Source organism: Musa acuminata, chromosome BXJ2-8 (genome assembly GCF_036884655.1).
Source record: "Musa acuminata AAA Group cultivar baxijiao chromosome BXJ2-8, Cavendish_Baxijiao_AAA, whole genome shotgun sequence".
NCBI classification, from domain to species: Eukaryota; Viridiplantae; Streptophyta; class Magnoliopsida; order Zingiberales; family Musaceae; genus Musa; species Musa acuminata.
Window position 1 is genome coordinate 4,424,465 of NC_088345.1, and position 25,781 is coordinate 4,450,245.

Genomic DNA, 25,781 nt, shown 5'->3' on the forward strand with positions numbered 1-25,781 from the left:
CATATTTGTTTTTAGAAATGTTGACTCTACGATTTGATATTTAAATTTAAAAATAAAAAAAATTATAAAATATAAAATGATTATTTATTTATTTTATAAATATAAGAAGTGACATATGGGCTAAATAAAATTACCATCAATCGCTTCTTTAATCCTAAATCCTAAATTTTAACGTTACGAAAATGAGACTGAGAGTGACTGTGTTATGTGGAAAACTGAGTGTTATATGTATGATAAAAATGTCAACCAACCAACATAAACTGACACAAATTAAGGTATTTCCTTTCCTCAAATACTTTTGGAATATCTCAAGACTTGCAAAACAAACTACACTATACCCAATTGGTAAAGACCTTCCAAATAAGCAAACTCTGACCAATAAACAAACTCACTCGGACGATATAAAAATCCATGCTAACACCCGCGGCTCATCACAAGTATGTCCTTTGCTTACCTACAAATTAATGAACCCGTTGCATACCATCAATCCAAATGGCACAGAAACAAAATGTGCCATCAGACATGACATCCTTTGTTGAACCTTTGTATCAGTACCACCTTACCTCGATGAACACCAGACCAGACTGACCAACACGAACCGAACCGACAATGACAGCGACGCAACTCTCCTGGCTGGAACCGTTTTCTAGCATGCCAGAAGAGGACAACCTTCTGGTCTCCAGAGAAAGAACCTGCAATTCTAAGCACAATAAAATCTTTTAAGGTGATCATCAGCCCTTCGGTATTATGGATGTCACCTGGCATTGTCACCGTACCAATTCTCAGCTGAAGTTGAATCCACCAGAAGGAACTGTGTTCTGGCCACTGTTTCCAAACTGAAATCCAGTTTGAGCAGCATCACCCGTAGGCATTGCATCGTCTTCCTCCTCCAGCCAATATGTCTCGAGAATCTTCACAGCTTTCTCATAGATCTCGGTGTTATCATGGCTCTGAAGATTCTCGATCTTCTCCAAACCCTCAGCTTCATCAATCAGCTGAGCATACAAATTCACGGCTCCAGTAGCACCCAAGTTCTTCTCCGCTTCACCAATCTTCAAGATATTTTCGAGCCCTTCCAAGCAAACAGTTACGATCCTGGGGTCTGGACAAACCAGGAGATCGCACAGGGGCTTTATACAACCCTGGCCAACTAGATACCTGGTTCAACAGATAAAAACCAATTAATCTAGGAGGACATCAACCATGTACAAACTTTAAAAACGAACAAAAATATTAGCAAACAGAAAAGCTATCATGCACATACTTTATCTGATCATGAGTACCACCGGAAGTTGCATTGGAGATAGCCCATGCTGCCTCTTTCTTGATATCAAATTCTGCAGTCTGCAGAAGATGGACTAGTGGAGCAATAATACCAGCAGCTATCACAGCCTGCATTTAATTCAATTGAGATATATGGGATTATGCTGATACAACATTTAAGGAAGTTGAAATGAGAGAATCAAACTTGCAATACTGTGCATTACTGTTCTGATACCATTTATAAATACCAAGAAATAATGCACATGCCAAATAAATTTAAGCTTTATCTATTTCATCAAACATACCTGAATTTGCTCCTTGTTCCCAGCTGTGATATTTGATATGGTCCAGCAAGCTTCCTTCTTGATGCTTTTCTTATGATTGTGAGTCAAGAGGTTCAGAAGACAAGGAAGTGCTTGGTGGTTGATAACATACTGTAATGAAAACCACAAGTTATACCATTAGAAAGTAACGAGAAAATTGGGATATAGTGCAACCATCTCAAAGAACAGCATGAAGTATATTCAAATACAAAGAGCAAAGATACAGAATACACAAAATGAAATAAAACATATAATACATAATGATAAGATAGAGGAAAATAAATCATCATATGCATGCATATACTTGTCAAGTGTAAATTGGCATAAATTAATTTCAATCATTCATTGACAAAAGTTCAATCAATTTGTGAAATTTTTTTTAACAGTGACTTCTTCAATCTCTTAGGAAACTTAAGAAGAAACAACATAAAAGTGAAAATAAGTCACTCATTTAACCAAGTGCAAAAAATTCTGTCGAATCAATTATAACTTACATATACACATGTAGAAAGCAATCTAGGCAAACTATGGTTGGTGTATCTCTAATCCCTTACAAAATCCTAAGATCCTTGAATTTAAAACAAAAATTCACTTTATAAAAGTGATATTTTCCTTGTACCTTCATCCTTAGTAGTAAGTACCTTAAATCATGGAGGGCATCACCCACTTTTTTGCAATCCAGATACAAAATCTTATTCCAACATTTCAGACTATAAAAAACTCGACTCTTCTATGATAACTCATCAAAATACCAAAATTTCAGCATTTGGCTGCTTGACACTTCATAGTTTACTTTTAATTTTTCTCATGTCAATCTATTGACAAGTAAGAAACAACATATACAATGATTGGGAAAAAAAAATTTTTAATTATCGGTTTGATAAAGGATAAGATGAAAAAAAAAATCGTTTTAGATGATATGAGCATATGCTTAGAAGACCTCCGAATATAACAATCAGAAGAGGTAAAATGATTAATGTTAGTAGTACGAGAAGAAATAAAAAAAAAACCTAAAATGATCTTAATAGAAACTATAATAAAAATTTAAATACTTTAAACTTAACTAAACATATGACTTTTTATAGATCTCAACTATAGCAAAAGACTCGTGTAGCTGATCCCAAATAGTTGGGACTTATGACTTTGCTGTTGTTGTTGTTGTCAATCTAATGACAAAACACTATTGTTAAATTCAATGTTCAAAAATTAGTTTAAAAGAGCACCTCAATGATGACGGAATTTGACATCCCAGGTTATAAAATCTAACAACTACGGACACTACACCACCAAAATAATTAAAAAAAAACAGAAAGATACATCCGAATTTAATCCCGCATCTGATGTGGGAGGAGAATTGACTAGAGCTACATGAGCTTGCTATTCTTAATTTTGGCTTAAGTGTTTTCGGGCATTGGTTTCAAGCCTATCAAGTTAATAAGTCATTATTGCGTCATGGATCAAATTAATAAGTCAACTGAAATACTGCTTTCTTCATAATAGAAGAGAGAAATGAATTGACATAATCAGCAACAAAATTTCCAAAAGTTGAAAGATAAAAAAGTTATAGTCTATCTTCAACTTGGGTAACACTAATTACTAGTTAACAACTTGTAGAATTTCTAATTTTAAATATATTTTCATTGATTTCCTGGTATGTGTTTTCAATTATAATAAGGATGAGTTTCAAATCCAAAATTCAGACTCCACACTGAATACACAATTACAGAATGCATCTATAAGAATTATTGTCAACACAATGTGTCATGTGACATGAAAGAGATTAGAGAACCCAACCAAACTTAACATCAAACATGTCAATGTAGAACATGACATCTTTGATCTTGGACATGCCACCAACTATTATGTGGCCATAGGAATGTCCTAACTATTGTCATTTTTTCTTATCACGGTTTATAAATATATTGCTTGCATTAGATCATTTGAGTGATGAACACAACGAATTGATATTACCCATACCCCACACAAAACATTGAGTCCATCATGAGAATATTAAACATATCTTAATTCCAAGGTGCCAAACATTCACTTCTCGAACATAGCAAGAAATAACAACGATACATGTACCTCAACAAAAGATTTCTTTGTTTATGCATTTCAAAATCATGCAGGTAAAGTAACTTCCAATTAGCAGATCATAATTTTATTAGTTACTCGTGTATGATGCCATTCACAAAGATCTCGTACCACATGCACAAGCTACTGGCATCACCAAGATATGAGTGTCAACCAAATGAAATCTTAAATGTGTCTACTTTCATCAAAGTAAGTTGCAAGATAGATCTCACTACCAAGACAACAACAATACAACAAAACAAGTAATGCAAAGCATACAAAATTCAAAAGACTATGTAGCATACCTGTGTCTGGACATCATCTCCCGTGACGATATTACCAACAGTTCGAAGCGCTGGAATAAGTACAGAAGGAGAAGGATGGCTGCCATAAAAAAAACATTAAAACATAAAAAACCAAAAAATAACAATTATAGAATAAAATTACTAGACACATACAGAAGAAGCTCCACAAGACGTGGACAAACACCAGCCTCAAGTACAGCTTGTATTTTGTCATTGGTACCATCAGACAGATATGACAGCGCCCAACATGCATCTGTGAGCACTTCCTCATCATTTAAATGGATTAGCCGCTCCAGGGCTGGAAGAGCAGGTTTGACCTGCTCACCATAAAAATAAATAACGCTTAGCGCAAACATGAAATGAATTGGGAGAACATGAACAGTACACTAACACAGCACTTAGTATTAACCTGCTCAAAGGCTGGTTGTGGCTTTCCTCTGCAAAAGTTTGACAAGGTCCATGTGGCATTCCTTAACATGGAGAGTTTGGCATGCTCGTTCAGCTGTTGCAGAAGTGGGAATAATGCCCCACTGCTAAGGACAAGATCTCGGCATCTTGGGGAATCACCAGCCACATTTCCCAAAGCCCATACCGCCTAATTATCATACAATATATCAGCTAATTTTTCGAACACAGAACACAAAGCAATAGAAATAGAGGCACCAAACACATACACACAGGCCCCCATGAGTAACATCATTTACCTGCTCGCGGACATCATCACTTGGGGAACTGAGAAGTTTAACAAAAATGGGCACTGCTCCATGATCTATCACAACCTTGGTGTTCTCAGAAGTGCCAGAGGCAATATTGGTGAGTGCCCAAGCTGCTTCAAACTGCCACATGCCACCACAAACAATAATGAAAGAACAAACTAAAGCATAGCAGCAAGAAAGATCACCATCAAGTCGATTTGGCTTTGGCAGAAGAAATACCAACCTGAAGTTGAGGATAATCTTCCCTCTTCAGAAACTCCACAAATCGAGGAACAACGCCCGATTGTATCACCTCCTCGATCGGAGGGCTCCGTTCTGGTGAAACAAAACAACTAATCAGTACAATTGACACGTAAAACAATTCAAAATGGATAACAATATTTGGGATGAAAAGAAAATTATAAGAGGTGGAACAGCTAAACATTACAAATTTCCTGATCAAAATAATACCTATCGAGAGCAATTTACGGAACTGCGTGGTGGCTTCTAACTGCAGAGTGCTATCATCAGAATAAACACCCGCCACCATCGCGGGAAGACTTTCCAACTGCAAATCACCAGACCAAAGAGCAATGTGAGGAAATCGTGAGCTCCGAACCCGAGACCTTAACCTTCGTACCAGTAATCATATCGATCCGGACGAAAACCCTAAAACCCCATAGAAATCGAAAACTCGGGGCGGAAATCACCTTTTTCTCTATGGTGGAGGTGTGGGTCGTCGTCTGGGGAAGGGACAGCGCCTGCATCCCTTCCCGCCGCTTCTTCTGCAGGCTCTCCTCCCGCCGGTTCTTGCGGATCTCTACCATGTTGTCCTCCCTCCGCCGCCGCCCCTCCTCCGCATCGACGGCCACCTTGTACTTGTTCCGGCGGACCTCCGCCCTCTCGCTCGGCCTCAGCGACATCCTCCTTCTCCGCCGCGCACGCCTTCCGCAAAGCGAGAGATCGAGCAAACCCTAGGAGACGGGGAGAAGGCGAACCCCAAATCCTAGCGGAGCCCGAAAGGAATAATTAGAGAGGAAAATTCGAGGAAGAGGAGATCATTTTATAGACTCAAAGTAGGTGTGGGTCCGTTCAAAGGGAGGACGAGGAAACCCTAGATTCGAAATAAAATTTCAAACTAGGACGACGCTGGAGATCGACACCCACTTCTCGACCGAAGGCATGCGCCGCGGGCTCCACTAAATTCGTGGTAACATGCAGCTGGGTGAGCACCAAGAGTGTCTTTCGGGAGACCCTTCGAATCGGACACGGGCGTAGAGGTGGCGCAGCATACCACGAGCAGGAGGTTAAGTAAAAGCGAACCGGTCAATGTGGCGCTTTACGAGTGGACGAGACGTGGGTCCCTTTTGCCATGTTTACCGTGGTATCGTTATTACGAGAGTTCCGAGTAGTAACGCACCGTTAGAATGACGTGCGTACTGACGATACGTTTGAATTTACATACAAGAAAGGCACCTGGAGTTACTCTTGATCACGAGAATGCCACTCTCTGTTCGTGGCATGACGGAGACCGTTGGATGGAGAGCGGTTCGATAGCACAGTCGATCATGCCCGTAACTTCTGCCTGCCTCGCTTGGGGAAGGTATGATGAGTTGGACGAGTAAGCTTGTTTCAGATGGCTCGAACCCGGTTTAGGTTTTACCTAACCCGGCCTAGTTGAACCAAACGCCATGTTTGCTCACATCCAAATCCAAACGCCATCACCGTATTTGATATAATATATATGTATATATATATATATAATATTATTCAATTATAAATAATATGCATGCAAATTTTCTTATAGAATCAATCGATAATGGTTTACTCACATAGAACATCTATAAAACTTGTAAAATTTAGGGTCACATCAAATAATTATTATACCATCCAACTAAATGATTAATAAAATTAATTAGATATTGAAAACATATGCCAAGTAGCTAAATTCACTATCATTGTTTTTTTTTATTATGACAAGAAATTGTCTAACAACTATCAAAGCTTCTTTTTTATGTTTTTGTTTTTGCCCCACTACAGTTTGATTTATATTCTTTGGCTTTATAGGGAAAAAAAGGAAGTATTTGTCCTTTAAATTTTACCATTGTATATACACTAGAAGAATAGCCAAGACTAGTATTGTGGGAAAGTATAACTTTCCATGTAGCTTCCATGCATAGCATTTCCTGCTTAACTTTGATATCTTTCCTATGCAAAAATAAATTCCGTGATAGAAAAACTATTCTGCCACTTACGATGCTGCGTCGCATCGTATATTTGAAGTCGTCTGCAAAGATTCAGCCCGTCATCGATCTAAAATACGCTTCCCGGCAGCCACCGTTGGGCGTTCCGCCGCAGGGTGTGTATTACTGCATGCATCCTCCACTGAGCAGAATCAAACATGGAGTTGAACATTTGATCGTACTACTGTATCTATACAGAGATGGATGTAATCTGCAAGCATCCTCCATTGAGCTATAAAAACAACATGGTTTGATGGTGTTGCTGCATGCATTTCAACAGCAAAACATGAATCGAATATAGTTTCAGTAGATGAATACCACCTCATAATGATGTCAAAGAAGATTAGAAGAGGAATCTCTCAGCTGATGCTCCAGTCTCGGCAAAGGCAGTGAACCTTAGCGAGGGCTGCCATATAGTCATCCGATCTGAGGCAAGATGAATCAGATAGCCATATTAGTGAATGATAACCAAAAATATATATGCATGTAATATGAACTAATCTGGAATCATTATGAACCTTGATCCATATGGGCACTGGCATGCTGCAACAATTTGAAGCTTTGCCGCATCCATATCATTCTATATATGCAAAAACATAAGTCCACAACACAAGTCTATGCTGTAGCATAGAAGACTAAGCACTGATATAAACACCTTGCACATTAGTTCCTCCACCAACTCAATATTTGCGGTCACATTTAAGTTCTTGGATACATTTAACGAAGTTTATGCTGAGGTTCTATCAGTTATTATAATTGTAGACATTTTATACAATATCAGTTGTCTGGTTGAATGACATACCAACCTAGAGCTGATTGTATCCAAGTTATAATATCGATCATTCTTGTCCAAGATCTTATCTTGTAATACTATCTAATTGTCGAGGTCCATGGGTTCCCAAAAGTGCTAAAAAGAAAAGGCTTCCAATGATAACATTATTACATTTCTAGATCTTAGCTCTAAATATCATGCATCGTGGATATTATTTGACCATAGTCAGATGTTTGAAATCAATCTTCTTTTTAAAAAAGAAAATGATTTTATAAAATGACATGGTTTCTCTAAGATGAATCCTCATATCCTTGTAGGCAGTTAATAGACCATAAAATTGGGGAAAGAACATTATGTTATGGTTTTGCAGGACTACTGGTTTCTTTGATATGGTAACGCTAATTATATAAGCAACCTATTTGTGGAACAAAAGTACTTTGCAAGAGAAATGCTTCACAATTACAGACCTGAGATTCATAATAAAGACCAGCATATAGAGAAGCATAGAAATATTCATCTGCTCGACCGTTGGCAAAGATTTCAACTAGCTGGAAGAAAAAAGAGGGGATAACTAGTGTCATTATAGGAACATGAATTTGATTATTTATATCGATGCACGACTATATCAAAGCTGATAAGTAATTCAGAATCTAGCTATAGTAGCCTGGATCTGTAGGTAATGCATGTTCAATCATTTCCAGAAATAAATGAAATATAGCAATGGAAAACAAAACAAAATTCATCTAAGCATCTACTTGATTACATGACATATAGCCAAGGACGAGGTTGATATGTTTCTTCTTCCATTTATGAGTGCAAGATAGGCATTCTTGCTTCCCTTTTATGCTTATTGATCTGACTCTTATTTTTATGGCATATTTATTCATTAATTTAATTCCTTCTTACCATCTATCACTTGAAATTCACATGAAACAAAGCCTTGTGTTTACTCTTTCCACTTTAAGATGGGACATGAAATTTGTACTTCAGAATATTCTTGGTGGCGATGAGAGCATATAGGACAGCGACCATATATTCAAGTCACATAATTCACTGAATTTAGATGTGCTTCAGCAAAGCCTACTGTCTCCATCACCCAATGAACATGATAAATCCAAAAACCTTAAAGACCATCTTGTTTCTTGTGTGGTTTCTAGCAGTGCATCATTTCTTGTCCTGTTTTTCCTTTTTCTTGTGGAAGAAAAGAGTGTTTGACATCAACAATAAAAAGCTCGTTTTAGTTATTTGTCCAAAAGGAAAAAGAAGAAAGTTCAAACTGGATCCAGTTCAGTCATTTTTCCAGTAGCACAAATTAAAAGTGACGGATCATAAAAGTAGATGAGACTAATCAACAACTACATTATATGAGCTAGAAAACTTCTTTTCCAGCTTTCAAAGAAGGAATATTTAAGCAATATAGCCCCATGAAATATTTAAGCAAAGCTAGACCAGACCTTCTTAGGGTCCCCACCATCTTTAAACATACTATAGGCTTCACGCATGACAGGCCGTGAATCTTGACCTACCTGCAGAAGTATTTGCACAAATCAAATCTATATCTAACTCAACAGTATTTGCTGCTTTCAAAACAAACTAAACTTAGCAACTGCAAAATTATCACACATGGTAGATTTAGAATAGATGATTTTTTGTTGCAAAAGTTGCTTGTTTACTGCTTCCCTTGCTAATAACCTTACTCAATGTACTGAAGCCTTTTTCTTCTTTTTGCTTCTCAGTCCTTTAAAATTCCTTTTTTTTTTTCTTCCAAGCTCAAGAATTACTAAGATTCCATGAAACCCTGAACAAAGAATTCCTACAAACTTGCCTCTAAGAACCTACTCCTAGCATCCTCCACCCCGTAAAGCTGAGCTTCACAAAGAAAGCACCATATAGATTCTTCAGTGTCATTTGGATTCTTCGCAACATCCAACCTGAATTGCTCTGCGCCTTCCTCAAACCTACCAAAGGAAAAAGAAAAGGTCAAACCTGCCAATGTGTCCACACACTTGTGAACAAAGAAGTCCTAATATTTTCGAAGACCCCAGTTACCAAATACCAACCAATATACTGGTTGCAAGCGGTTTTCCACATTAAGCATTAGTCTTTCTTAGAACTATTTCGCGTTGGGGCAAATATTTGTTTGTTGGCATGAAAAAGAGTCAATTCGGGACAAAGAGACAATACCTATTCAGGTAATAGAGAGACAATCCACGCTGCCAAAGATCTGAAGGAGAATCTTCACATCAAAAAAGAAGGAAGACAAAGAGGAGGGAAGAATAAGAAAGATGAGAAGTCTATGAACGTACATGCCTTCTGCCGCGGGTCCAACTCAACGGCTCGATCGAACTCGGCCAAAGATCCACTGACGTCCCCCTGCCCAGCTCCAATGTGCTCCAAGAATCAGCAATAAGCCCAAAGAGGAGAGGAAGCAGGACTCACGAGAGGGGGGGAGGGGGGGGGGGGGGGGGGGGGTGGAGATCGACGACGACGCCGCGTACCTGCCTGAAGAGCAGCATGCCGCGGCGGACGGCGAGGGAGGCATCGCGCGCAGCGCCGCCGCCACCCGTCAAGGCGTCCCAGATGGAGGCGGAAGCCGTCGGCAGGAAGATCCGGCGGGGAAGCGGGAGGGACGGGAAGAACGCCCTATGGCGCGGGTTTTGGAAAGGTAGGGGATTGATGGCGGAAGCTTCGGTTCCATGGCGGAAGGAAGAGAGGGCAGCAACGGATAACGTAGAAGAAAGCATAGGACATCAGACTCGAACCTTTTTCCGCCTCTCAAGGCTCCTTTAAAATTCCTATTCCATTTAAAGATAAATAAAAATAATTGAATATGAAGGGCTCAATAAATTAAAATTTATTTTTTTTAATTTTTAATTAAACTTTCTTTGTCGAATGTGAAAAAAAAGAATAATATGAAAAATGATTAATCTTTAAATAGGTAGATTTGCAACGTTAACGAAAAGGAGAGAGAGGAAGTATGAAATAATGAGGGGTTATATTTAATAAAATTTTATTTTATTATTTTTTAATGTAACCGTATGAATGAAGTAAAGGATTTCCAATAACAATCAATAAATGAGATATTATAATTATTATTATATTTTAAGATATTTCATCATACTTATTAATTATCATTATTATATTATTATTATGATCATTTATTAATTATCATTTCCTTATTTCCTTTCCAATTCTCCTCGCTTCCCTTTGCCTTCCTTTGCTTCTAGCCATGATAAATGATTTTTTTATGCTAATAATACTCAAATACCTGTTTCTGTAATTTAACCTCATCTAAGAAGCAAGGATAGTGTCCAACAATATATATATGTGTATGCGTGTGTGTGCAAACCCCTTACATTTCACCACTCAGACCCTAATCATGGAAGCTAAATCGAGGTTGCATGTCAAAACCTGTTTACATCTCTGGCAGAAACCAACCAAATATCCAGTAACTCTTTCAAGCAATAGTATACCGTTGTTTGCTGCGCAACCAAATCCCGCGCCGAATGCCTGAGATCGTATCGCGCTACCGGAAGAGCTAAACCCATGCATTGCATGGAACTCAACAAGACAGACCACAGGATGAAAAGCAACCCCATCCAAATTTGAAATGATTGACGTAGCAAATGCAAAGAAGAATTGTGCGACACCAACAAATTCACCAAGTCAATCACACTCATTAATCTTTTCACCCTAATAAACTGGACAAAAACTAAAATCTTTCTGGAAAAGATTTCGGTAAATACCAGATGACCCAACTTTTTGGTTTGATGAGTTCTGATCTAGTTCTGCTTGGCTGCATGCCATCATCCCAGTGTGATCAATCATAGCTAGCATTCAGAAACTTAAGCAACTCGTTGCGGTTGTTCTCTGCCATCTTGTCTTCCTTTGATTTGTCAAGCTTCAAGAGAATCTGAATGATAAATAGAAGCCAATCAATCGACCGAGACATTCTTAAACGACTTCAGCAAAACAAAACAAAAAAAAGAAGGATTCTCACCTTTTTACCAGAAATAGCACTGCGTCGGACACCATCCTCTTTGTCACGACCAAGGAACTGAACCAGATGGAGACAGGCAAGGGTAAGTCAAAAACTCGATGAAGCTCGAAGAATTCTATAGTGCATCTAAAAATACCTTTGATAGTTGCACAGGGCTGCTGCAACGCTCAGTTTGCTGCTTCTGTATGCAGCTCCCATAGCCAAAAAAATTCACCAAGCAAACATGACATCCAGCAAGCCAATCCAAAGACCATTACCCGTTTACAGACCCCAGCTCCCATGTCAAAGAGCCAACCAGAAATAGGCAGCAAATATATTAAGGACTTTATAAAAGTATTAAAACCTGAAAAGTTCTATTGCTGCTCAAGAACAGATGCTTCCGAGTAAAAACTAAGAAAATAAAGAAAAGCACAGGAATTATCGAGACAATGACTAGTTGAACCAACTATAATGGTGCCCTGTGCCCACCCTCATAAGCAATCTGCCCTAGTCTGACTTTAGATAAATTAGGTTCTTTCCTCGTTGTTGCACTTCATTAGACATCCACAACTAGTAATCTAGTAATCTACAAGCCTTTAACTATATAAAACTTTCCAAAATTTGAAAGAATTACATCCTTGTCAACCAAACAGAAGACATGCAAAGCAAACAGACACAGGAAAGAACATAATAGCTTACCTCCTTATGCTTCTGTTTTTGATGCTTGTGTCTATGTTTTTTACTTCGCTCTTTATCCTTGGACTAAAGAAGAAATATATAAACAGTCCAAGTTATGACACTAAATTTATTTTAGTATGCTGATAACATGGATTCAAACAGTAGGGTACAACTCACCTTCTTGGATTTCTCATGCTTGTGCTTCTTACGACGGCCCTCACTGTCGGAATAGCTTTCATCACTAAAAACAACAATGGCCATTAAGACATATTAGCTTAATGACATGCTTGAAATAAGGAAAAAAGAGAAATAATTGCAGAATGATGATGAACCGATTTAAGATTTCCAGCATTGACATTCATTGAGAAGTTTCCATATGAATGGTTCATGGTATAACCTATTTACCTCCATCACACATCTGTTGGGCACCCTAAACATCAGGTCATGGTCTCCAAGCCAAGGAGAATACAGAAGAATAAGCAACTCAGAGAGATGTTGCACAGGACTCATATGTGATTTCTTAGCCAAGGAAGATTTTGACATGTTTTAGCTTGTATCAAATATGGAATTCACAATTGTAGTTGAGACATCACACCACTGATCAAAATGCCTAAAAACGACAAACCCTAGAATTCGAACTATGCAGTTTCCAGTTTGATCAAAGAATTTTTCCAGTCTCCCTCTTAATCTCAAAGGGAGTATTCTGGATTTGATGCATCTGCACGTCTAGATCAACAAGGAAAAATGAAATCTTTACATACAGGAATTTCCAATCACCGAGAATTAATCCAACAGACTGAGAAATTTGAGGACGCGCGACCTGACCAAAACCCTAACCCTAAATCGACGAGAAGCGAAGAGAAAAATAAAGGAAGCTACGCGCCTGTAATCACCGCTGTAGGAAGACGCGGAGTGGCTGGGAGATCCGTGCCTGCTCTTGCGCCTGCGCTTGCCTCGCGTCCGGTGATCCTTGCGAACCTTGAGATCGCCTCGATCACCAGAGCGTCGGTGGCGGCGGCGGCGATCTCGTCGCCGAGAAGAGGAGGAGGAATCGGAGACGGAAGAGGAGGAGGAGTGAGAAGAATCGGAGGACGACGATGAGGAGGAGGAAGACACCATGGCCGGCGAAGGTCGAAAGCTTCACCCGTTGATCCCAACCCACGCCTCCGCAATCACCCTTATTCACTCTTATGATTCCTCTCTCTCTCTGTCTCTCTCTCTTTTCTCCCCTTCAATGACCGACTTCTACACCAACCCTAACACACGTGCAATGCATGTGATAAGCTCAAGATAAGAATATTCCTCTTTTCTTTATTTTTTTTCTCTTTTTTCTTTTATTTTTTGTGTACATGAATATTAAGATTATTAGGATTTAATATATTCTTGAAATTAAACCTCTTTGACCTTTATAACTATTTTCTCTCTATTTGACCATATATAATTATTAATTATACCATAAGCAATATTTACTAATTTATGGGTGCTCTCTTAACAGTGGGCCTTCTCACGCAATAAACAGCCCACCTCAGTCGGGCCACAAAATTTAGAAGCTTGATTATCATATCCAAAATTATGAAAAAAATGATGGAATTTATTCCTTGAAGACTTTAACATTCATCAGTTGAATGTAGCCAAATCAGAAATACAGGGGGAAAAAAAAAGGAATGCATGAAATTAATTCCCCTATACTGTTGATTATCAAAAAATAAATAGTTATTAAGAAAATATGAAAGGAAAATAAGCTTTTGGAATCTGCACCAACAATATCAACATCATAATTACAAAACCATGCAAAGCAAGCAACTTGGAGACCACAGTCTCATCATTTTGGTAATAACTATGTCCACGCACTACAAGCTCGACCTTACTTGCACAAGAATCTTAGCTATATCCACGCAACTTGGAGGCACGAAGACGCCACTACTACACCACCTCATTCCACGCAACTTGGAGGCCGGCCGAGGAAGGCGCCGGTCGCGTCCTCGTGGCCATGGGCCTCGTCGCTGGCTCGTGGACCACCCTGGGAAGGGAGGCGTGGGGGAGGTCCTCCAGCTCACGAAGGCCGTGCTGCCGGTGATCGAGCTATACGAGCTCGCAAACTGCTCGCAGACGACAAGGTGCGTTGTGCTAGAGGCAGAGCCCAGCCGTCGGTCGGCGCCGAGCGCCGGTGGCGCTGGTGCTGTGGTTCGATTTGGGCTTTCTAGGCCTCAGCCTCGGGCTTCTAGACATGGACTGGGAAGGCGAGGCCCCGAAAGCGGTGGGATTGGTGGGGACAATGGCGGCCATGATGTGTAACGTCATGTATGTGATGTATGCCTATGTGATGCTATCATGGGGGTTGTGATGGATTGGCCAAGTGATGGAAGTACTCCCAATTCAAACTGGTGAGGCTCCCAATTTAATAGAAATAAAAATCAATCTCGTGACCTAAATTAGATGATTGATACATATGCTTGCAATTAAATTGAAAGTAAACATGTCATGCAGGAACTGTATCTCAATTGGAGTCATGAAAGTTAAAATTTGCTTGCGTGGAAGTCAAATCCACATCACAAGGACATGATGCGGCATATTGGATTCTCTCTTCGCCCATGGGTTTTAGGGCCCACAACCAAATAATTCTGTGCTACAAAAAATGCCTTACTCGGTACCTGATTGATATATCTAGTGAAAATGACGTAGCTTCCACGCATGCACTTGATCTAGAATATGGGTTCGTGCATTCAGTCCCAGGCTGGATTCATCACAGTAAGGATAGACGTGCCACGCAAGAAACAGGACCAAAAGGCCGCTGAGTGGGTCCCTTCCCCGTGCGACAGAGGACACGCGGAGGACAGAGAGCGCTAGAAGTCAATAAATCCCCACTAACGCACGGATGCGTCCTCGGCTTACGGTTCACACCCTTCTCTAGTTCACTTGTTTATGATGGTCAATGCTCGCCCATACCTTAGCCTACTCCAGGCAATCACGTAATTATGTCATCATTATTTTAGTACATTGATGGTGTTCGATGTGGTTTCTACCTACCAATTCCCAGATCAAAATATATAACATGTCAGTTGTTACCAGGCCTACTTCCAGAAACACCACATGCACGGGAGACATAAATAGGGCTTAATGTGCAGTCTCAGCTACATTACAGAGCATCCCAACTGTAGAAATCATGGTGAAAGCAAAATGCAGGAAATGCATCAAGAGTAGAATCAGAGCCCACTAAAACTAAAACAAGGGGCAAGGGATTCCCAATATGCTTTCCACCGCCTGCCAATCCACTTTCTCCTGTGGCAACTCCCTACTTGTTTGATTCATATTCTAGTGTTTCTGAGTGCACCATCCATTCACGATGGGAAGGCATCAATCACCCACTGATTCAACAAGCTTCCCAATCAGATCAACACAGCATCTCCCATTAATATACCCACTAAAGACAACCCAGGGACCATTTCCCCAATCACCATCAGAGCATGCACGCACTCCACCGCCACCGTGTTCCTACGGAGCAGCAGACGCAGCCTTCTTCCTTAAATACGCTCTCCCTTTCCCACCCCCTCAGAAGATGATGAAAATAAGAAACAGAGTAGGAGTGGGAGTAGTGTGCGCATGGCGGGTTTAAGCGTTCTATTAGAAACCCAAGAGACGTTCCCAAAAGACACCCATATCATAAGCAAAATTTCCCTCAAGAACTATACTTCCTCCTTAACTTCTTCTTGTTCTACCCGGAGGAGCACTTTTCTGGAAGACTGTTACCTCTGCAGGAGAAGACTTCAACACGGCAAAGATATCTACATGTACAGGTCAGGAACCAAAGAGAAGTTTCTTTCTTCTACAGTTCAATATGTTCCCGGAGTGTCCCTGAATGGGGGCAATCGGGGAATGGGAACACTGTTTCTCTCACTCTCAGGGGTGTTACTTAGCTGGCTTCTGACTTAACATTACTGCAGAGGGGACCGAGCCTTCTGCAGCGAAGAGTGCCGGCGCCGGCAGATATTTATGGACGAGGAGAGCGGGAAGAGAGACAACTGCTCCCTGGCCACCGCGGCGAGCGGGAAGCACCCGGTGGGGCGCCGCGGGGGGAGGGCAACCGCCAGGCGACGGGCGCTCGCCGGTGGTTTTGCTCTTTAGAAGCCGCAGTTGGCAGGAAGAGGCAAGGCTCTTTAGCTCCCTTTCGAGAGCTCTGTTTTCTATACGGCGGGCAGTGTAAGAACCGAGGAAAGACCACCGATTGCACAATTCTCTAGAAATCGAGTGGCTGATGCGGAGTGAGCTCTCGAGATATGAAAATGGAATGCTCTTTAGGTCTATCACGATCTAATCGCTTTGATAATTTGGTTTGACTTAAATTATATATATATATATATATATATATATATATATATATCAGATCCTTGTAAATCTATCTTAATATTAATTTATTATTAATATAAGACTAATCATTCTCCTTTCAACACAAGGGAGGACGATAAAGAGCTACCCACACTAACAAATAAAATAAAATAAAAAAATAACCAAAATAGTTTTCTCTCCGTCAATAAAAGATTTTTAATAGGACAAAAAGAATAAGAAAATGGTGCATAGTCATCAAAGAATCAAAGAACTGTAAATATTGCCTTATCCTCTATGGTAAATTTTCTTTTATGATAAAGTAAATATAAAAAATAAAAGAAAATTTGAGTTTTAACAATGCCAATAGCTACTCTCTCTCTCGTCACATAACAAAGGGAAGGGTAACGCGGTGCTACATACGCCATAACAGCTACGTGAAGCAAAACGTGAACCCACATTACGAGCTATCTAATTCAGGATTGCCTTATGTTACATCAAAGTAGTAACTCTCCAGAGATATCAGATTCCTCCAAGTATAACGATGTCAACGAGTGCCTATCATGAAACCTGCACTATGACACCTTATCCAAACTAAAAGCTCTCAAGCACGAGCACACACGGGAGAAAGTGAAAGCAACGTCCACCCAATATTTGTTGCTTTCCTCTTAGGATACTTAAGAAGCTGTGCGTGCAGCCAAACCCCATGTTGCCCCACCTGTGCCCTCTACCGTTATCTAGCAATATCATGGATGGTTTACTACGTGACAGGAGGATAATAGATTAGAATATATGCATCCTAAGCTGAGAACACGATAGCTTTCACAAGGCTAAACCATCTTGATTTCAACTTATAAATTAGCATCAAGCATCAGCTTAAAGATTCAAATAACTCGAGAAATTTGTAATGAGGATGTACCTTGCAGGGTCGATTGCATGTGATAGACTCCGAAGCACTGTGCAGTGATACAGCACTAATTAGTAGAGAAATCATGTTTCTGAAGTGCAGGTGTTGATGTTGATTTCAGAATAAAATGCTCGACTAGCTGCGATTTTGACATGAGAGGAAAAGCTATGAAAAAGTTGTCCAAGTCGGCTTATTAGAATGTGGAAAATAATTGATGTTGGTACACACCAGAGATCTTTTTTGGAGGAAGGCCAAATTATGATGCTTAATTTTCAACATCTTCGTGCAACATTCTCAAAGGCCTGCAAGCAAGAAATTCACTCATCAGTCATCACAACGTTAAAGTAAAACAAGAGTTGTCATAATCTTATTGGTCGATAATATCTCAAGCTTACCCATCTCACTCCTACTGAGCAACATTTTAGAGCACTTCTAACATCCCTCTGTCATGATTGATATCTAGTATTGACAAGCTTATAAACTATATGCAAACAACAAAAACCTTAATCACGGTTGGTTGTGGTAATAGACAAACTTTTGAGGATTGTAACACAAGGTAGCAGTTTGTGAAGTTCCTACTATGAGCAGAGTATACAACCAAACTGAATAAAAGTATTGTGTCATGCTGGATTTTTCTTGTACTTTTTCTTCATGGAATACATAGTACTTTTCCAATTTGTATGAACCTGCACATAAACAGAAATATTATGAAGTCCTAAGAACATCAATGTCAATACTTTCGCTGATTTAAAGGCATGGGGAGGAAAGGGCTGCAGTACAATACAAAGGAGCTCAGAAAAAATTCAGATGATATGTTGGTTTCTCAGTAAATGTGGCTAATTAGAATGAATTGTTTTATCTCGCTGCCACTAGTCAGAGTTAGAAACAAAATAAATATATCTCTGCAACAGGATTGTTTAGAAACAAAAACAAGTCAACAAAATAAATACGTTTGGAGTAAGGCCAAAGGCAGGAGGAGGGAAGGCCACAAGCATGGACAAGGTTATCAGTGATGATGTTGATGCATGTCCCTCTGAAAAGCATATTCTGAACCTCTTAAAGGTCGAACAAGTAGAAAATGCAACATGGATGGCTTTCCTCTGGCTTTTAAGGTGGCATGGATTTGATGTATGTTTAAGTGGGGAAAGATAAACAAAAGCAAGAATGACCATCACCTTTTGATTGTTACGTATGTTACCAAATAAGCAGACAATAAGTAAAATGTTTTACGTAACTATAATTACAAAAAAAAAAAAAACTAGCACTGCAGAGTTACAGAGATCGTAATGAAAAGCTATGAAAACTGTACATTGATGATAATGTGTTCATATTTCCTATTCTTGTGTGCTTAAGGTCTAACTTCAGTCGTTCATAAACCAATAATTTTACACATCATAAGCTGGAAGCATGACATAAGAAGCTTAATGAACAAACCTTATGGCACACATCTACTGCAGTATTATGTTTCACGGTAAATGAGTAAATCAATACAACTCAGTTCTTATTATGGAAATACTGTCACACATTACAAACATTCATACTAAGGTACCACTTTGCAAATAATGGCCTGTGAAAAAAAGCTAGATGGAAATTGAAGGAAACCAGCAAATTGCTGACCACCATAGATTCTTATTTTCGAGATTCTAGGATGATAATGAAGCAGCCTTTCTGGACTTATGGTAGAGTTGGAAAAAACCTATAACAGTATAAAAGAAAGCAAGGATGGCCATAGACTATAGAGTGATTTAACTTTGCAAAAATAGTAGCCACGTTTAACTTTACTCGTTCCCTCAAAAATAACTTTTAAGGCACATAAGAAATGGGAAAGGATACAAAAGAAAATAAAGAGCATAAAGAAAGGTTTTGGATTAAACAATTTCTTAAAAAAGTTGTCATGATAAAACATGTACACTGGCAAGTGTCATGTAAGCTGTTAGTGCAAGCACATCCTAAACAGATGCAGTCAAAGCCTTTGCAACTTATATTGTAGTTTCCAAATGGAAAGATTACATTATTACACAACATTCATAAACATAATTCTAGTCAACACAAGCATTCTGCAAGGGAAAATTCAAGGTAAGCTGTTTAAGTATTGGAACTTTCAGTTCAACTAAAAATAATAAGCTGATTTCAGGTTCTCTTAGAATAATGGACCAAATCATCAACACAACTAGGGAGATAAAAGAAAAACAACCCCTATAAAGCAGACAGAATCCAAAAGCAATGGGGATCAGCATACAGAGAATCTTGAAAAGAACGTTCCTGCTTTGACTTGCAACTCGAAGACATGCATCACCCACAAACAATCAAAACATAACCTGCATCATTAATGCTTCTAAAACCATCTACAAATTATTTAGCATCTAAAATTCGATGTAATTAAGTTGTCCCACAACCTCAATTGTCTTGACCTTAATATCCCAATGAATTTGGAAGCAAACAAGAAAGAGTCATACGAAAAAGCAGCGAAGACATAATTTGCAGACAATGATGACCAATGTTATTCATACACAGATGGGGGAGAAGACAGCAGTGAAAAAATATGGTACACCAAAAGGCACAAGACTAATGCCACAGTCAGAAACTGAAAACAAAGAGTTAGCTACTTACCTTATCAAAATGATTTGACAATGGTACATATTTTTGTGCCTTAAGGTGATATATTGAAATAACAGTGAAACTATATCCAATTAGTTAAAGTTGTAGCTTCTAAATATCAATGTTTCCTTTTAAATAGATAAATATTGGGCAGGAATTAAACCTTTACTACAAAAATTTAAGAAATGAGAATTGAACCTCGCAAAAGTATGAAAAAAGCCAAAATATGCCATTTAGTTCCATTCTACAAGACACTGACAGGATCATTGCTAGACTAAACTAAATTCGAACTACCTTTTTTTAATTTTAGGTACTCAAGTACATCAAGATAATGCTCATAAAATGATATTTCGTTGCAAAAAGAACACATATACAACAAGTTTTGATAAAAATCTTTTAATTGCTCAAATCAAGAAATCCATATATGATATGTCAAAGTAGTTGATGAACCTTAGGCTTGTACGCCAAGATTTCTTCTTACAAACAAGACAACATGTTGCTACTTATGCACCATCTCTCCTGTTTGATGCAATGCACAACAAGAATCACAAATGAGTTATGCACACGGGGGTTTCTTTATCTAATAAAGGAAGTACAATATGGATCGAAGTCTCCAAGAAAGGGATATGATTATGCATTAATATCCAGATCAATAAGTACATCCACCTTACTCACGAAGAACCAAAATCTCTACTTATCAACGGGGAGAATCATTGTGCTACTCATAGATCAACCGGAAAGAGAAAACGGAAAGAAGATTGAAGCATCACACATCGTGAACAAAGACGATCAGATCTGCTCCTGTTTATGCTAATCCTTGACCATAAGAAAGATGAACAACAAGAGAAGGAGAGCCATCGACATCAAGTTAAGAGGAAAAGCAACTGAAAGATCAGATCAGAAAGAGAATGGAACGCGAGATCTACCTCCACCTCTGGCTCCGCCATCTCTATTCTTCCACCCGCAGTCTTTCCCTCTCTTTCTACCCTCTTGAATAAGTGTGAGATGCTCCTCAGCGCGGCTGCCCTTTTATAGCCTCGATCAGTTGCGCTCAGCCTAAAATGGTTCTTTATTGGGCCAAATCCGGTCTGGCCCACCAATAAATTAAGTACCCAATTCTATTTGGCCCGCTTAAAGATGATAGTTCAGATGAATAAAAAGGCGAATTCTCGGAAAAACTCATAATTTTCGATTTTCTCGAAAAATATCTTTTTTAATATTTTCAAAAAGATATATTTTATTTATCATAACCCTATAAAATATTCTTTAATATGACAATTTATCCAATCCCTCATGTATATATATATATATATATATATATATATATATATATATATATATATATATATATATATGTATATATGTATGTATATATATATATGTATGTATATATGTATGTATGTATATATATGTATGTATATATATATATGTGTATATATATATGTATATATATGTATATGTATATATATATATGTATATATATATATGTATATGTATATATATATATATGTATATATATATATATATGTATATATATATATATATGTATATATATATATATATGTATATATGTATATATATATATATATATATATATATATATATATATATATATATATATATATATATATATATATATATATATATATATATATATATAAGTTGAAGCGTATTATTTAGTTTCTTGAAAGTTCCTGCTCTCGAATCATCTAGGAATGGCAGATCAGCAGCAGCAGGCTCCACCGTCGGAGCCAGAGAGAAGCGATGCCGCGGCGTCCCGGGCTAGGCTGTCTTCGAGGTCCCCCATGGGGGCGGAGGGGCACCCGGCTCAGCTGGAGTCGCCGCCCGTACCGTCCCCGCCGCAGCGGGAGGAGATGATGGCCTGCGTGGTGGCGCTTGAGGCGGCGCTTCTCCCTTGCCTTCCCGCCCGCGAGCTCCAGGCCGTCGACCGCTCCGTCCACTGCTCCCACCAGAGTCAGTTCCCTAACGCATTCTGATCCATCTCCTTCTTTCTTGCTCGCTGAATCCGTTTTTGGGAGAAAAAGTTGGGAGCTTAGAGATCACTCGTCTTTGTAGCTTAGAACTCCAGTCACTATTGGTAATGCAGGATAGATCAGAACTTTGGATTAACGTTTCCTTGAATAGATCGCCAAAGCTTCAGTGCCTACTTGCCAGGTTTTCATGGGTCCCGTGTCTGGGACAGGTGAAGATGGTAATCTGAACAGATAGATGTTTGTTGTTTTGCTTCAATGACAATGGGCCATAGCTTCGTTGCCAAATTTTGTAGACCTAATATAGAGGTAATCATGCGTATGGTTGCTGAAGACTGACATTTGGCCATTAGGTGTTTGTTGATTTGCTCCAACGAGAATTATCTTGAGCATGCCATCGTGAATAGCTAGTCGGTTGAAAACTCTGGATACTTTGGGCTTGCTGCTTTGATATAAGAATTGCAACATTGAATAGAAAAAGGAGAGAGAGACAAATGAAAAAAGATTGCATCCTTGAACATGTTGCTGAATCCTAGTTTTGCTCATCAATGGAATTAGATATATTGCTGGTTAAGTTCACTCAACTTAGCATTTGCTTATGTCAATGTACATGGAATTGTATGTCTGCATCCACAAGTCATGTTGGATACGTATCTGTTCTACAGTCACTTATTGAACTCTTTAATGATACAAATTAAAGAATATTCACATGAATGTGTATATATAAGAAGTAAATCCTTTTATTACTATATGTTCTTTCATTAATTTGACTTTCAGTATTTCACATTGTTAGAACATTATAACTCCTTGCGACACATGGATACATGTCCATGTCAGATTTTCATGCCCATATCCATGAGTTAACTTTTGTGAGAAGTGGAAAATCTAATGCATGTCATTCATGGTACTGTATCTGTCGGGTAGCAGTGTTGAACCACAGCGATGTTTGGTAATTTACTAACCAGGGAAATTTTCTGCTTCTGATTATATCCTGGTGCTTATGTTTGATTAATCTTAACCTTAGGGTTTTGAATAAAGCATGTTGATATCACAAGATCAGATCTGCAGAAATAGCACTTTGTGTAACGTAGTTGGGACCTTTAGATCAACTAAACATATGATCATAATTGCTTAATTATCTCATTTTCATGGTTATTTGCTTAGTTTGGGCACTTTGTAATGCGGAGAGTTGAAGTTTAAGCTAGTAACAGATACTTTATGGTTTTAAAACTAGTTGTTGAGATATTTTATCATCAAGGAAACATGATCATCCTTTTTATTCATTTTTGTTTGTCTTTGTCACTTGCTCTCCTGGAACTTGCCATCAGATTTGGATGGAATAATATTATGAAAGGTTGTGTTATTACACCTTGGAGTGCAACTTCTAGATACTACTGTTAAATCCCTTGAGGTGAGCTCTATGATGGTACGGAATAAAAATATCCTGAAAATAGAAGTTCATCTCTGCTGAAACCACAAAAGATTCAAATAGCTTCATAGCCACTATGGATTCTTTGGGACAAGAGATCTGAGTTACCAAAAATTTACTTACTGATATTTGCATCTTTAAAGAAGTATGCTTTTCTAGAGAAGAATCTCATATACTGGAGATCTGCTTTATATGTATGTGTTTGCAATGAGATCTTTAACATGCATGGAGACTGTTGTTTATAGTGTGTTGGTCCTTCTACAACTGGAAAAGAACTAGTTTGTGGAGATATCTGGCAGTTATTGCTGACACCATTGCAGTAACATGGCTCTACTTTCATATGAATTGGTTGTTGTTATCCATGATAAGTACCCAGGAAAGCAAGGAAAGAAGAGTCAACTTTTCTATTTGTATATGATTCCTCTAATTTATACTGATTTAGAGAGCTTGACTTGTCTTTGCAACTAAATGAAATAGAACAGCAAGAATATGAAACTCCAAAGACAAGGGTATATATAATGTCTTTGCTTTTGTTTGACAGAATTACAATTGCTTCATTCTTATTATTGACAAGATTGTAACGTTTTCCCGTGTTGAAATGAAATGTTTAGATTATTTTCTTTTTGACATTTAGTTTATCTCATTGCTATTGCTTAATATCATAAGAGAACATGAGATTAGCTAGCCTTTACATTAGTTCATCATTGATCATAATTGTGTTTATGGTCGGACATGTTTGATCTCTCCAGTTTTACTGGTCTGACCAAGAATCAGCATACAGATTGATCGAACAAGTTCGTCTGATTTGGTTCAAAATCAATTTATTTATTTATATTTTTAATAAAGACAACTAACATTTATTTACTTTACTCTCTCTCTATCTCTCAATCGATCGAGTGGCTCTATTGTTATTTTGCTTGTTGCTTTGTCACCACCGTCACTGCCCATTAGCTCACCATTGCCTTGCCACCAATTCTCATCCTCCTCCTCCTCCTACTATGCTTTTCCTTCTCTTCTGGAGATGCTCGGCCTCCTCCACTCTTCTCTTCCTCTTTCCCTTTGACCTGGGTTGCCTGGTACACTGACGTACTATGTGTTGTTATACCAGTATATATCGGTTCCGTATCTATCCAGCCAGGGACTGGTATTGGTCTCGAACCGAACTTGAATCTTTGGATCGGAATTCTTGGAACATTACAATTACATAACTTTGTTGTAATACACTAGGAATCCTAACAATTCACTATGGTTCTATAGTTGCTTATTTCTTTTAAATTTGATAGTTAGTTATTTTGTTCTTTTCTTTAAGGTTCTGCTAAATTGCAATTTGTGAATGACAAAAATAACGGTTTATATGTGGTTGTTCGTTTCATTTTCTATTTCTTCTGTTTCATTGGGGAGATTAAATATAATGGTCTAAATTATCTGCAAACTCTTCACACACACACATGAAAACCTTGTCAAGTATGTAGAAGCATCATGTGAGATTCATTAGTTACATATCCATAAATTAGGGCTTGTATTTCTAGCATGGATTCCTGTCAACATTCAACATTGATCTTTGACCGATTGTCTCTAGTTGATGTTGAACGACACGCACGAGAATTTATGGAGGCCGCTAAAAAGCTCCAACTGTATTTCGTCGGGCTGCAGCGTGAGGACGAACCCACCAAGGAGGAAATGCTTCGCAAGGTACACTTTTGTGTGTGCAAATTTAAAGGTTTCTCATGCATCTTTGCTTGAAACTAAAGATGAAGCCCAGTGGTTATATTCATCTGGAATCATATGTTTTCCAGGAGATATCTGCGATGGAGGAAGAGTTAAAAACTAAAACCGAGTTGATCAAGAAGCATCAGAGGCTGATTGATGGGTGGAGGAAAGAGTTAAAAGAACAGCTGGAGAAGCACGTCACAGAATTGGAGACGGTGTAGAACCTGGAATTTGCATTCAACCACGAGGAAAGTTTTTGTGCTAAACAAGGAAGAAATGATCCTTTTCTGGCTTACTTAACTGCCCAACGATAACAGTTTTTATGTGCTATAAGTTTGATTAGAATAAAATGCAATGTCAGCATATACTTACTTCTCGATAGTCTTGGTAGGTTTAATCCCTTTGCTATAATACTATATGATGACATCGGAAGGTATCCAAAGGTTTACCCTATTGAGAAACTGAGTTCCATGAGCTTCAAATTATGGTTTTTAC

The 25,781-nt window shown here is 38.5% G+C and overlaps 4 protein-coding genes and 2 long non-coding RNA genes across 15 annotated transcripts; 2 read left to right on the forward strand and 4 right to left on the reverse strand.

Annotated features, from left to right (window-relative positions):
• Positions 1-261: 261 nt before the first annotated feature.
• On the reverse strand, positions 262-5,689 carry LOC135618796 (importin subunit alpha-1b-like). The gene is made up of 10 exons (XM_065120032.1): positions 5,370-5,689; positions 5,131-5,227; positions 4,904-4,995; positions 4,669-4,800; positions 4,374-4,559; positions 4,118-4,281; positions 3,965-4,043; positions 1,569-1,697; positions 1,265-1,392; positions 262-1,158 (listed from the first exon to the last, which is right to left on the reverse strand). The coding sequence occupies exons 1-10, from the start codon at positions 5,580-5,582 to the stop codon at positions 783-785; spliced, it is 1,596 nt and encodes a 531-aa protein (XP_064976104.1). The 5' UTR covers positions 5,583-5,689; the 3' UTR covers positions 262-782.
• Positions 5,690-6,699: 1,010 nt separating this feature from the next.
• Positions 6,700-10,472, reverse strand: LOC135618797 (uncharacterized). Of its 9 annotated transcripts, none has more exons than XM_065120037.1 (9): positions 10,173-10,471; positions 9,981-10,047; positions 9,859-9,898; positions 9,500-9,632; positions 9,129-9,200; positions 8,142-8,222; positions 7,421-7,482; positions 7,224-7,328; positions 6,700-7,044 (listed from the first exon to the last, which is right to left on the reverse strand). In XM_065120037.1, exons 1-8 carry the CDS (start codon positions 10,416-10,418, stop codon positions 7,262-7,264), a joined length of 768 nt encoding a protein of 255 aa, XP_064976109.1. In that variant the 5' UTR covers positions 10,419-10,471; the 3' UTR covers positions 6,700-7,044; positions 7,224-7,261. The 9 variants fall into 9 exon arrangements, 6 of the variants coding, with proteins under 6 accessions (XP_064976109.1, XP_064976106.1, XP_064976107.1 ...); XM_065120034.1 differs by lacking the exon at positions 6,700-7,044 and adding an exon at positions 7,046-7,113; XM_065120035.1 differs by lacking the exon at positions 6,700-7,044 and adding an exon at positions 7,046-7,134.
• A 785-nt stretch (positions 10,473-11,257) lies between these two features.
• On the reverse strand, positions 11,258-13,549 carry LOC135582152 (uncharacterized). The gene is made up of 6 exons (XM_065120040.1): positions 13,215-13,549; positions 12,509-12,572; positions 12,353-12,415; positions 11,811-11,855; positions 11,675-11,731; positions 11,258-11,587 (listed from the first exon to the last, which is right to left on the reverse strand). Exons 1-6 carry the CDS (start codon positions 13,448-13,450, stop codon positions 11,495-11,497), a joined length of 558 nt encoding a protein of 185 aa, XP_064976112.1. The 5' UTR covers positions 13,451-13,549; the 3' UTR covers positions 11,258-11,494.
• A 2,348-nt stretch (positions 13,550-15,897) lies between these two features.
• On the forward strand, positions 15,898-16,632 carry LOC103993678 (uncharacterized). The gene is made up of 2 exons (XR_010488938.1): positions 15,898-16,125; positions 16,273-16,632. It is a non-coding gene; the product is annotated as an uncharacterized LOC103993678 (long non-coding RNA).
• Positions 16,633-17,369: 737 nt separating this feature from the next.
• Positions 17,370-21,141, reverse strand: LOC108953613 (uncharacterized). Of its 2 annotated transcripts, XR_010489013.1 has the most exons (5): positions 21,083-21,141; positions 18,138-18,244; positions 17,954-18,039; positions 17,787-17,860; positions 17,370-17,697 (listed from the first exon to the last, which is right to left on the reverse strand). It is a non-coding gene; the product is annotated as an uncharacterized LOC108953613 (long non-coding RNA). The 2 variants fall into 2 exon arrangements; XR_010489012.1 differs by having other exon boundaries at positions 17,954-18,244.
• Positions 21,142-21,836: 695 nt separating this feature from the next.
• LOC135618799 (mediator of RNA polymerase II transcription subunit 28-like) lies at positions 21,837-25,657 on the forward strand. The gene is made up of 3 exons (XM_065120043.1): positions 21,837-22,130; positions 25,156-25,268; positions 25,373-25,657. Exons 1-3 carry the CDS (start codon positions 21,872-21,874, stop codon positions 25,505-25,507), a joined length of 507 nt encoding a protein of 168 aa, XP_064976115.1. The 5' UTR covers positions 21,837-21,871; the 3' UTR covers positions 25,508-25,657.
• Positions 25,658-25,781: the final 124 nt, after the last annotated feature.

Excerpts from the sequence above, each read along its gene's own strand:
- LOC135618799 (XM_065120043.1), top strand. The coding sequence starts at position 21,872 with ATGGCAGATCAGCAGCAGCAGGCTCCACCGTCGGAGCCAGAGAGAAGC. Across the intron at positions 22,131-25,155 it reads CGTCCACTGCTCCCACCAGA|TTGATGTTGAACGACACGCA; the intron begins GTCAGTTCCCTA and ends GATTGTCTCTAG. Across the intron at positions 25,269-25,372 it reads AGGAGGAAATGCTTCGCAAG|GAGATATCTGCGATGGAGGA; the intron begins GTACACTTTTGT and ends TATGTTTTCCAG.
- LOC135618797 (XM_065120037.1), bottom strand. The coding sequence starts at position 10,418 with ATGCTTTCTTCTACGTTATCCGTTGCTGCCCTCTCTTCCTTCCGCCAT. Across the intron at positions 10,048-10,172 it reads GCATGCTGCTCTTCAGGCAG|GGGGACGTCAGTGGATCTTT; the intron begins GTACGCGGCGTC and ends GGAGCTGGGCAG. Across the intron at positions 9,633-9,858 it reads TCTCTCTATTACCTGAATAG|GTTTGAGGAAGGCGCAGAGC; the intron begins GTATTGTCTCTT and ends TTCCTTTGGTAG.
- LOC135582152 (XM_065120040.1), bottom strand. The coding sequence starts at position 13,450 with ATGGTGTCTTCCTCCTCCTCATCGTCGTCCTCCGATTCTTCTCACTCC. Across the intron at positions 12,416-12,508 it reads AGCATGAGAAATCCAAGAAG|TCCAAGGATAAAGAGCGAAG; the intron begins GTGAGTTGTACC and ends TTTCTTCTTTAG. Across the intron at positions 11,732-11,810 it reads GCCCTGTGCAACTATCAAAG|TTCCTTGGTCGTGACAAAGA; the intron begins GTATTTTTAGAT and ends CATCTGGTTCAG.
- LOC135618796 (XM_065120032.1), bottom strand. The coding sequence starts at position 5,582 with ATGTCGCTGAGGCCGAGCGAGAGGGCGGAGGTCCGCCGGAACAAGTAC. Across the intron at positions 4,801-4,903 it reads AAGATTATCCTCAACTTCAG|TTTGAAGCAGCTTGGGCACT; the intron begins GTTGGTATTTCT and ends GGCATGTGGCAG. Across the intron at positions 4,044-4,117 it reads CGTCTTGTGGAGCTTCTTCT|CCATCCTTCTCCTTCTGTAC; the intron begins GTATGTGTCTAG and ends TTTTTATGGCAG.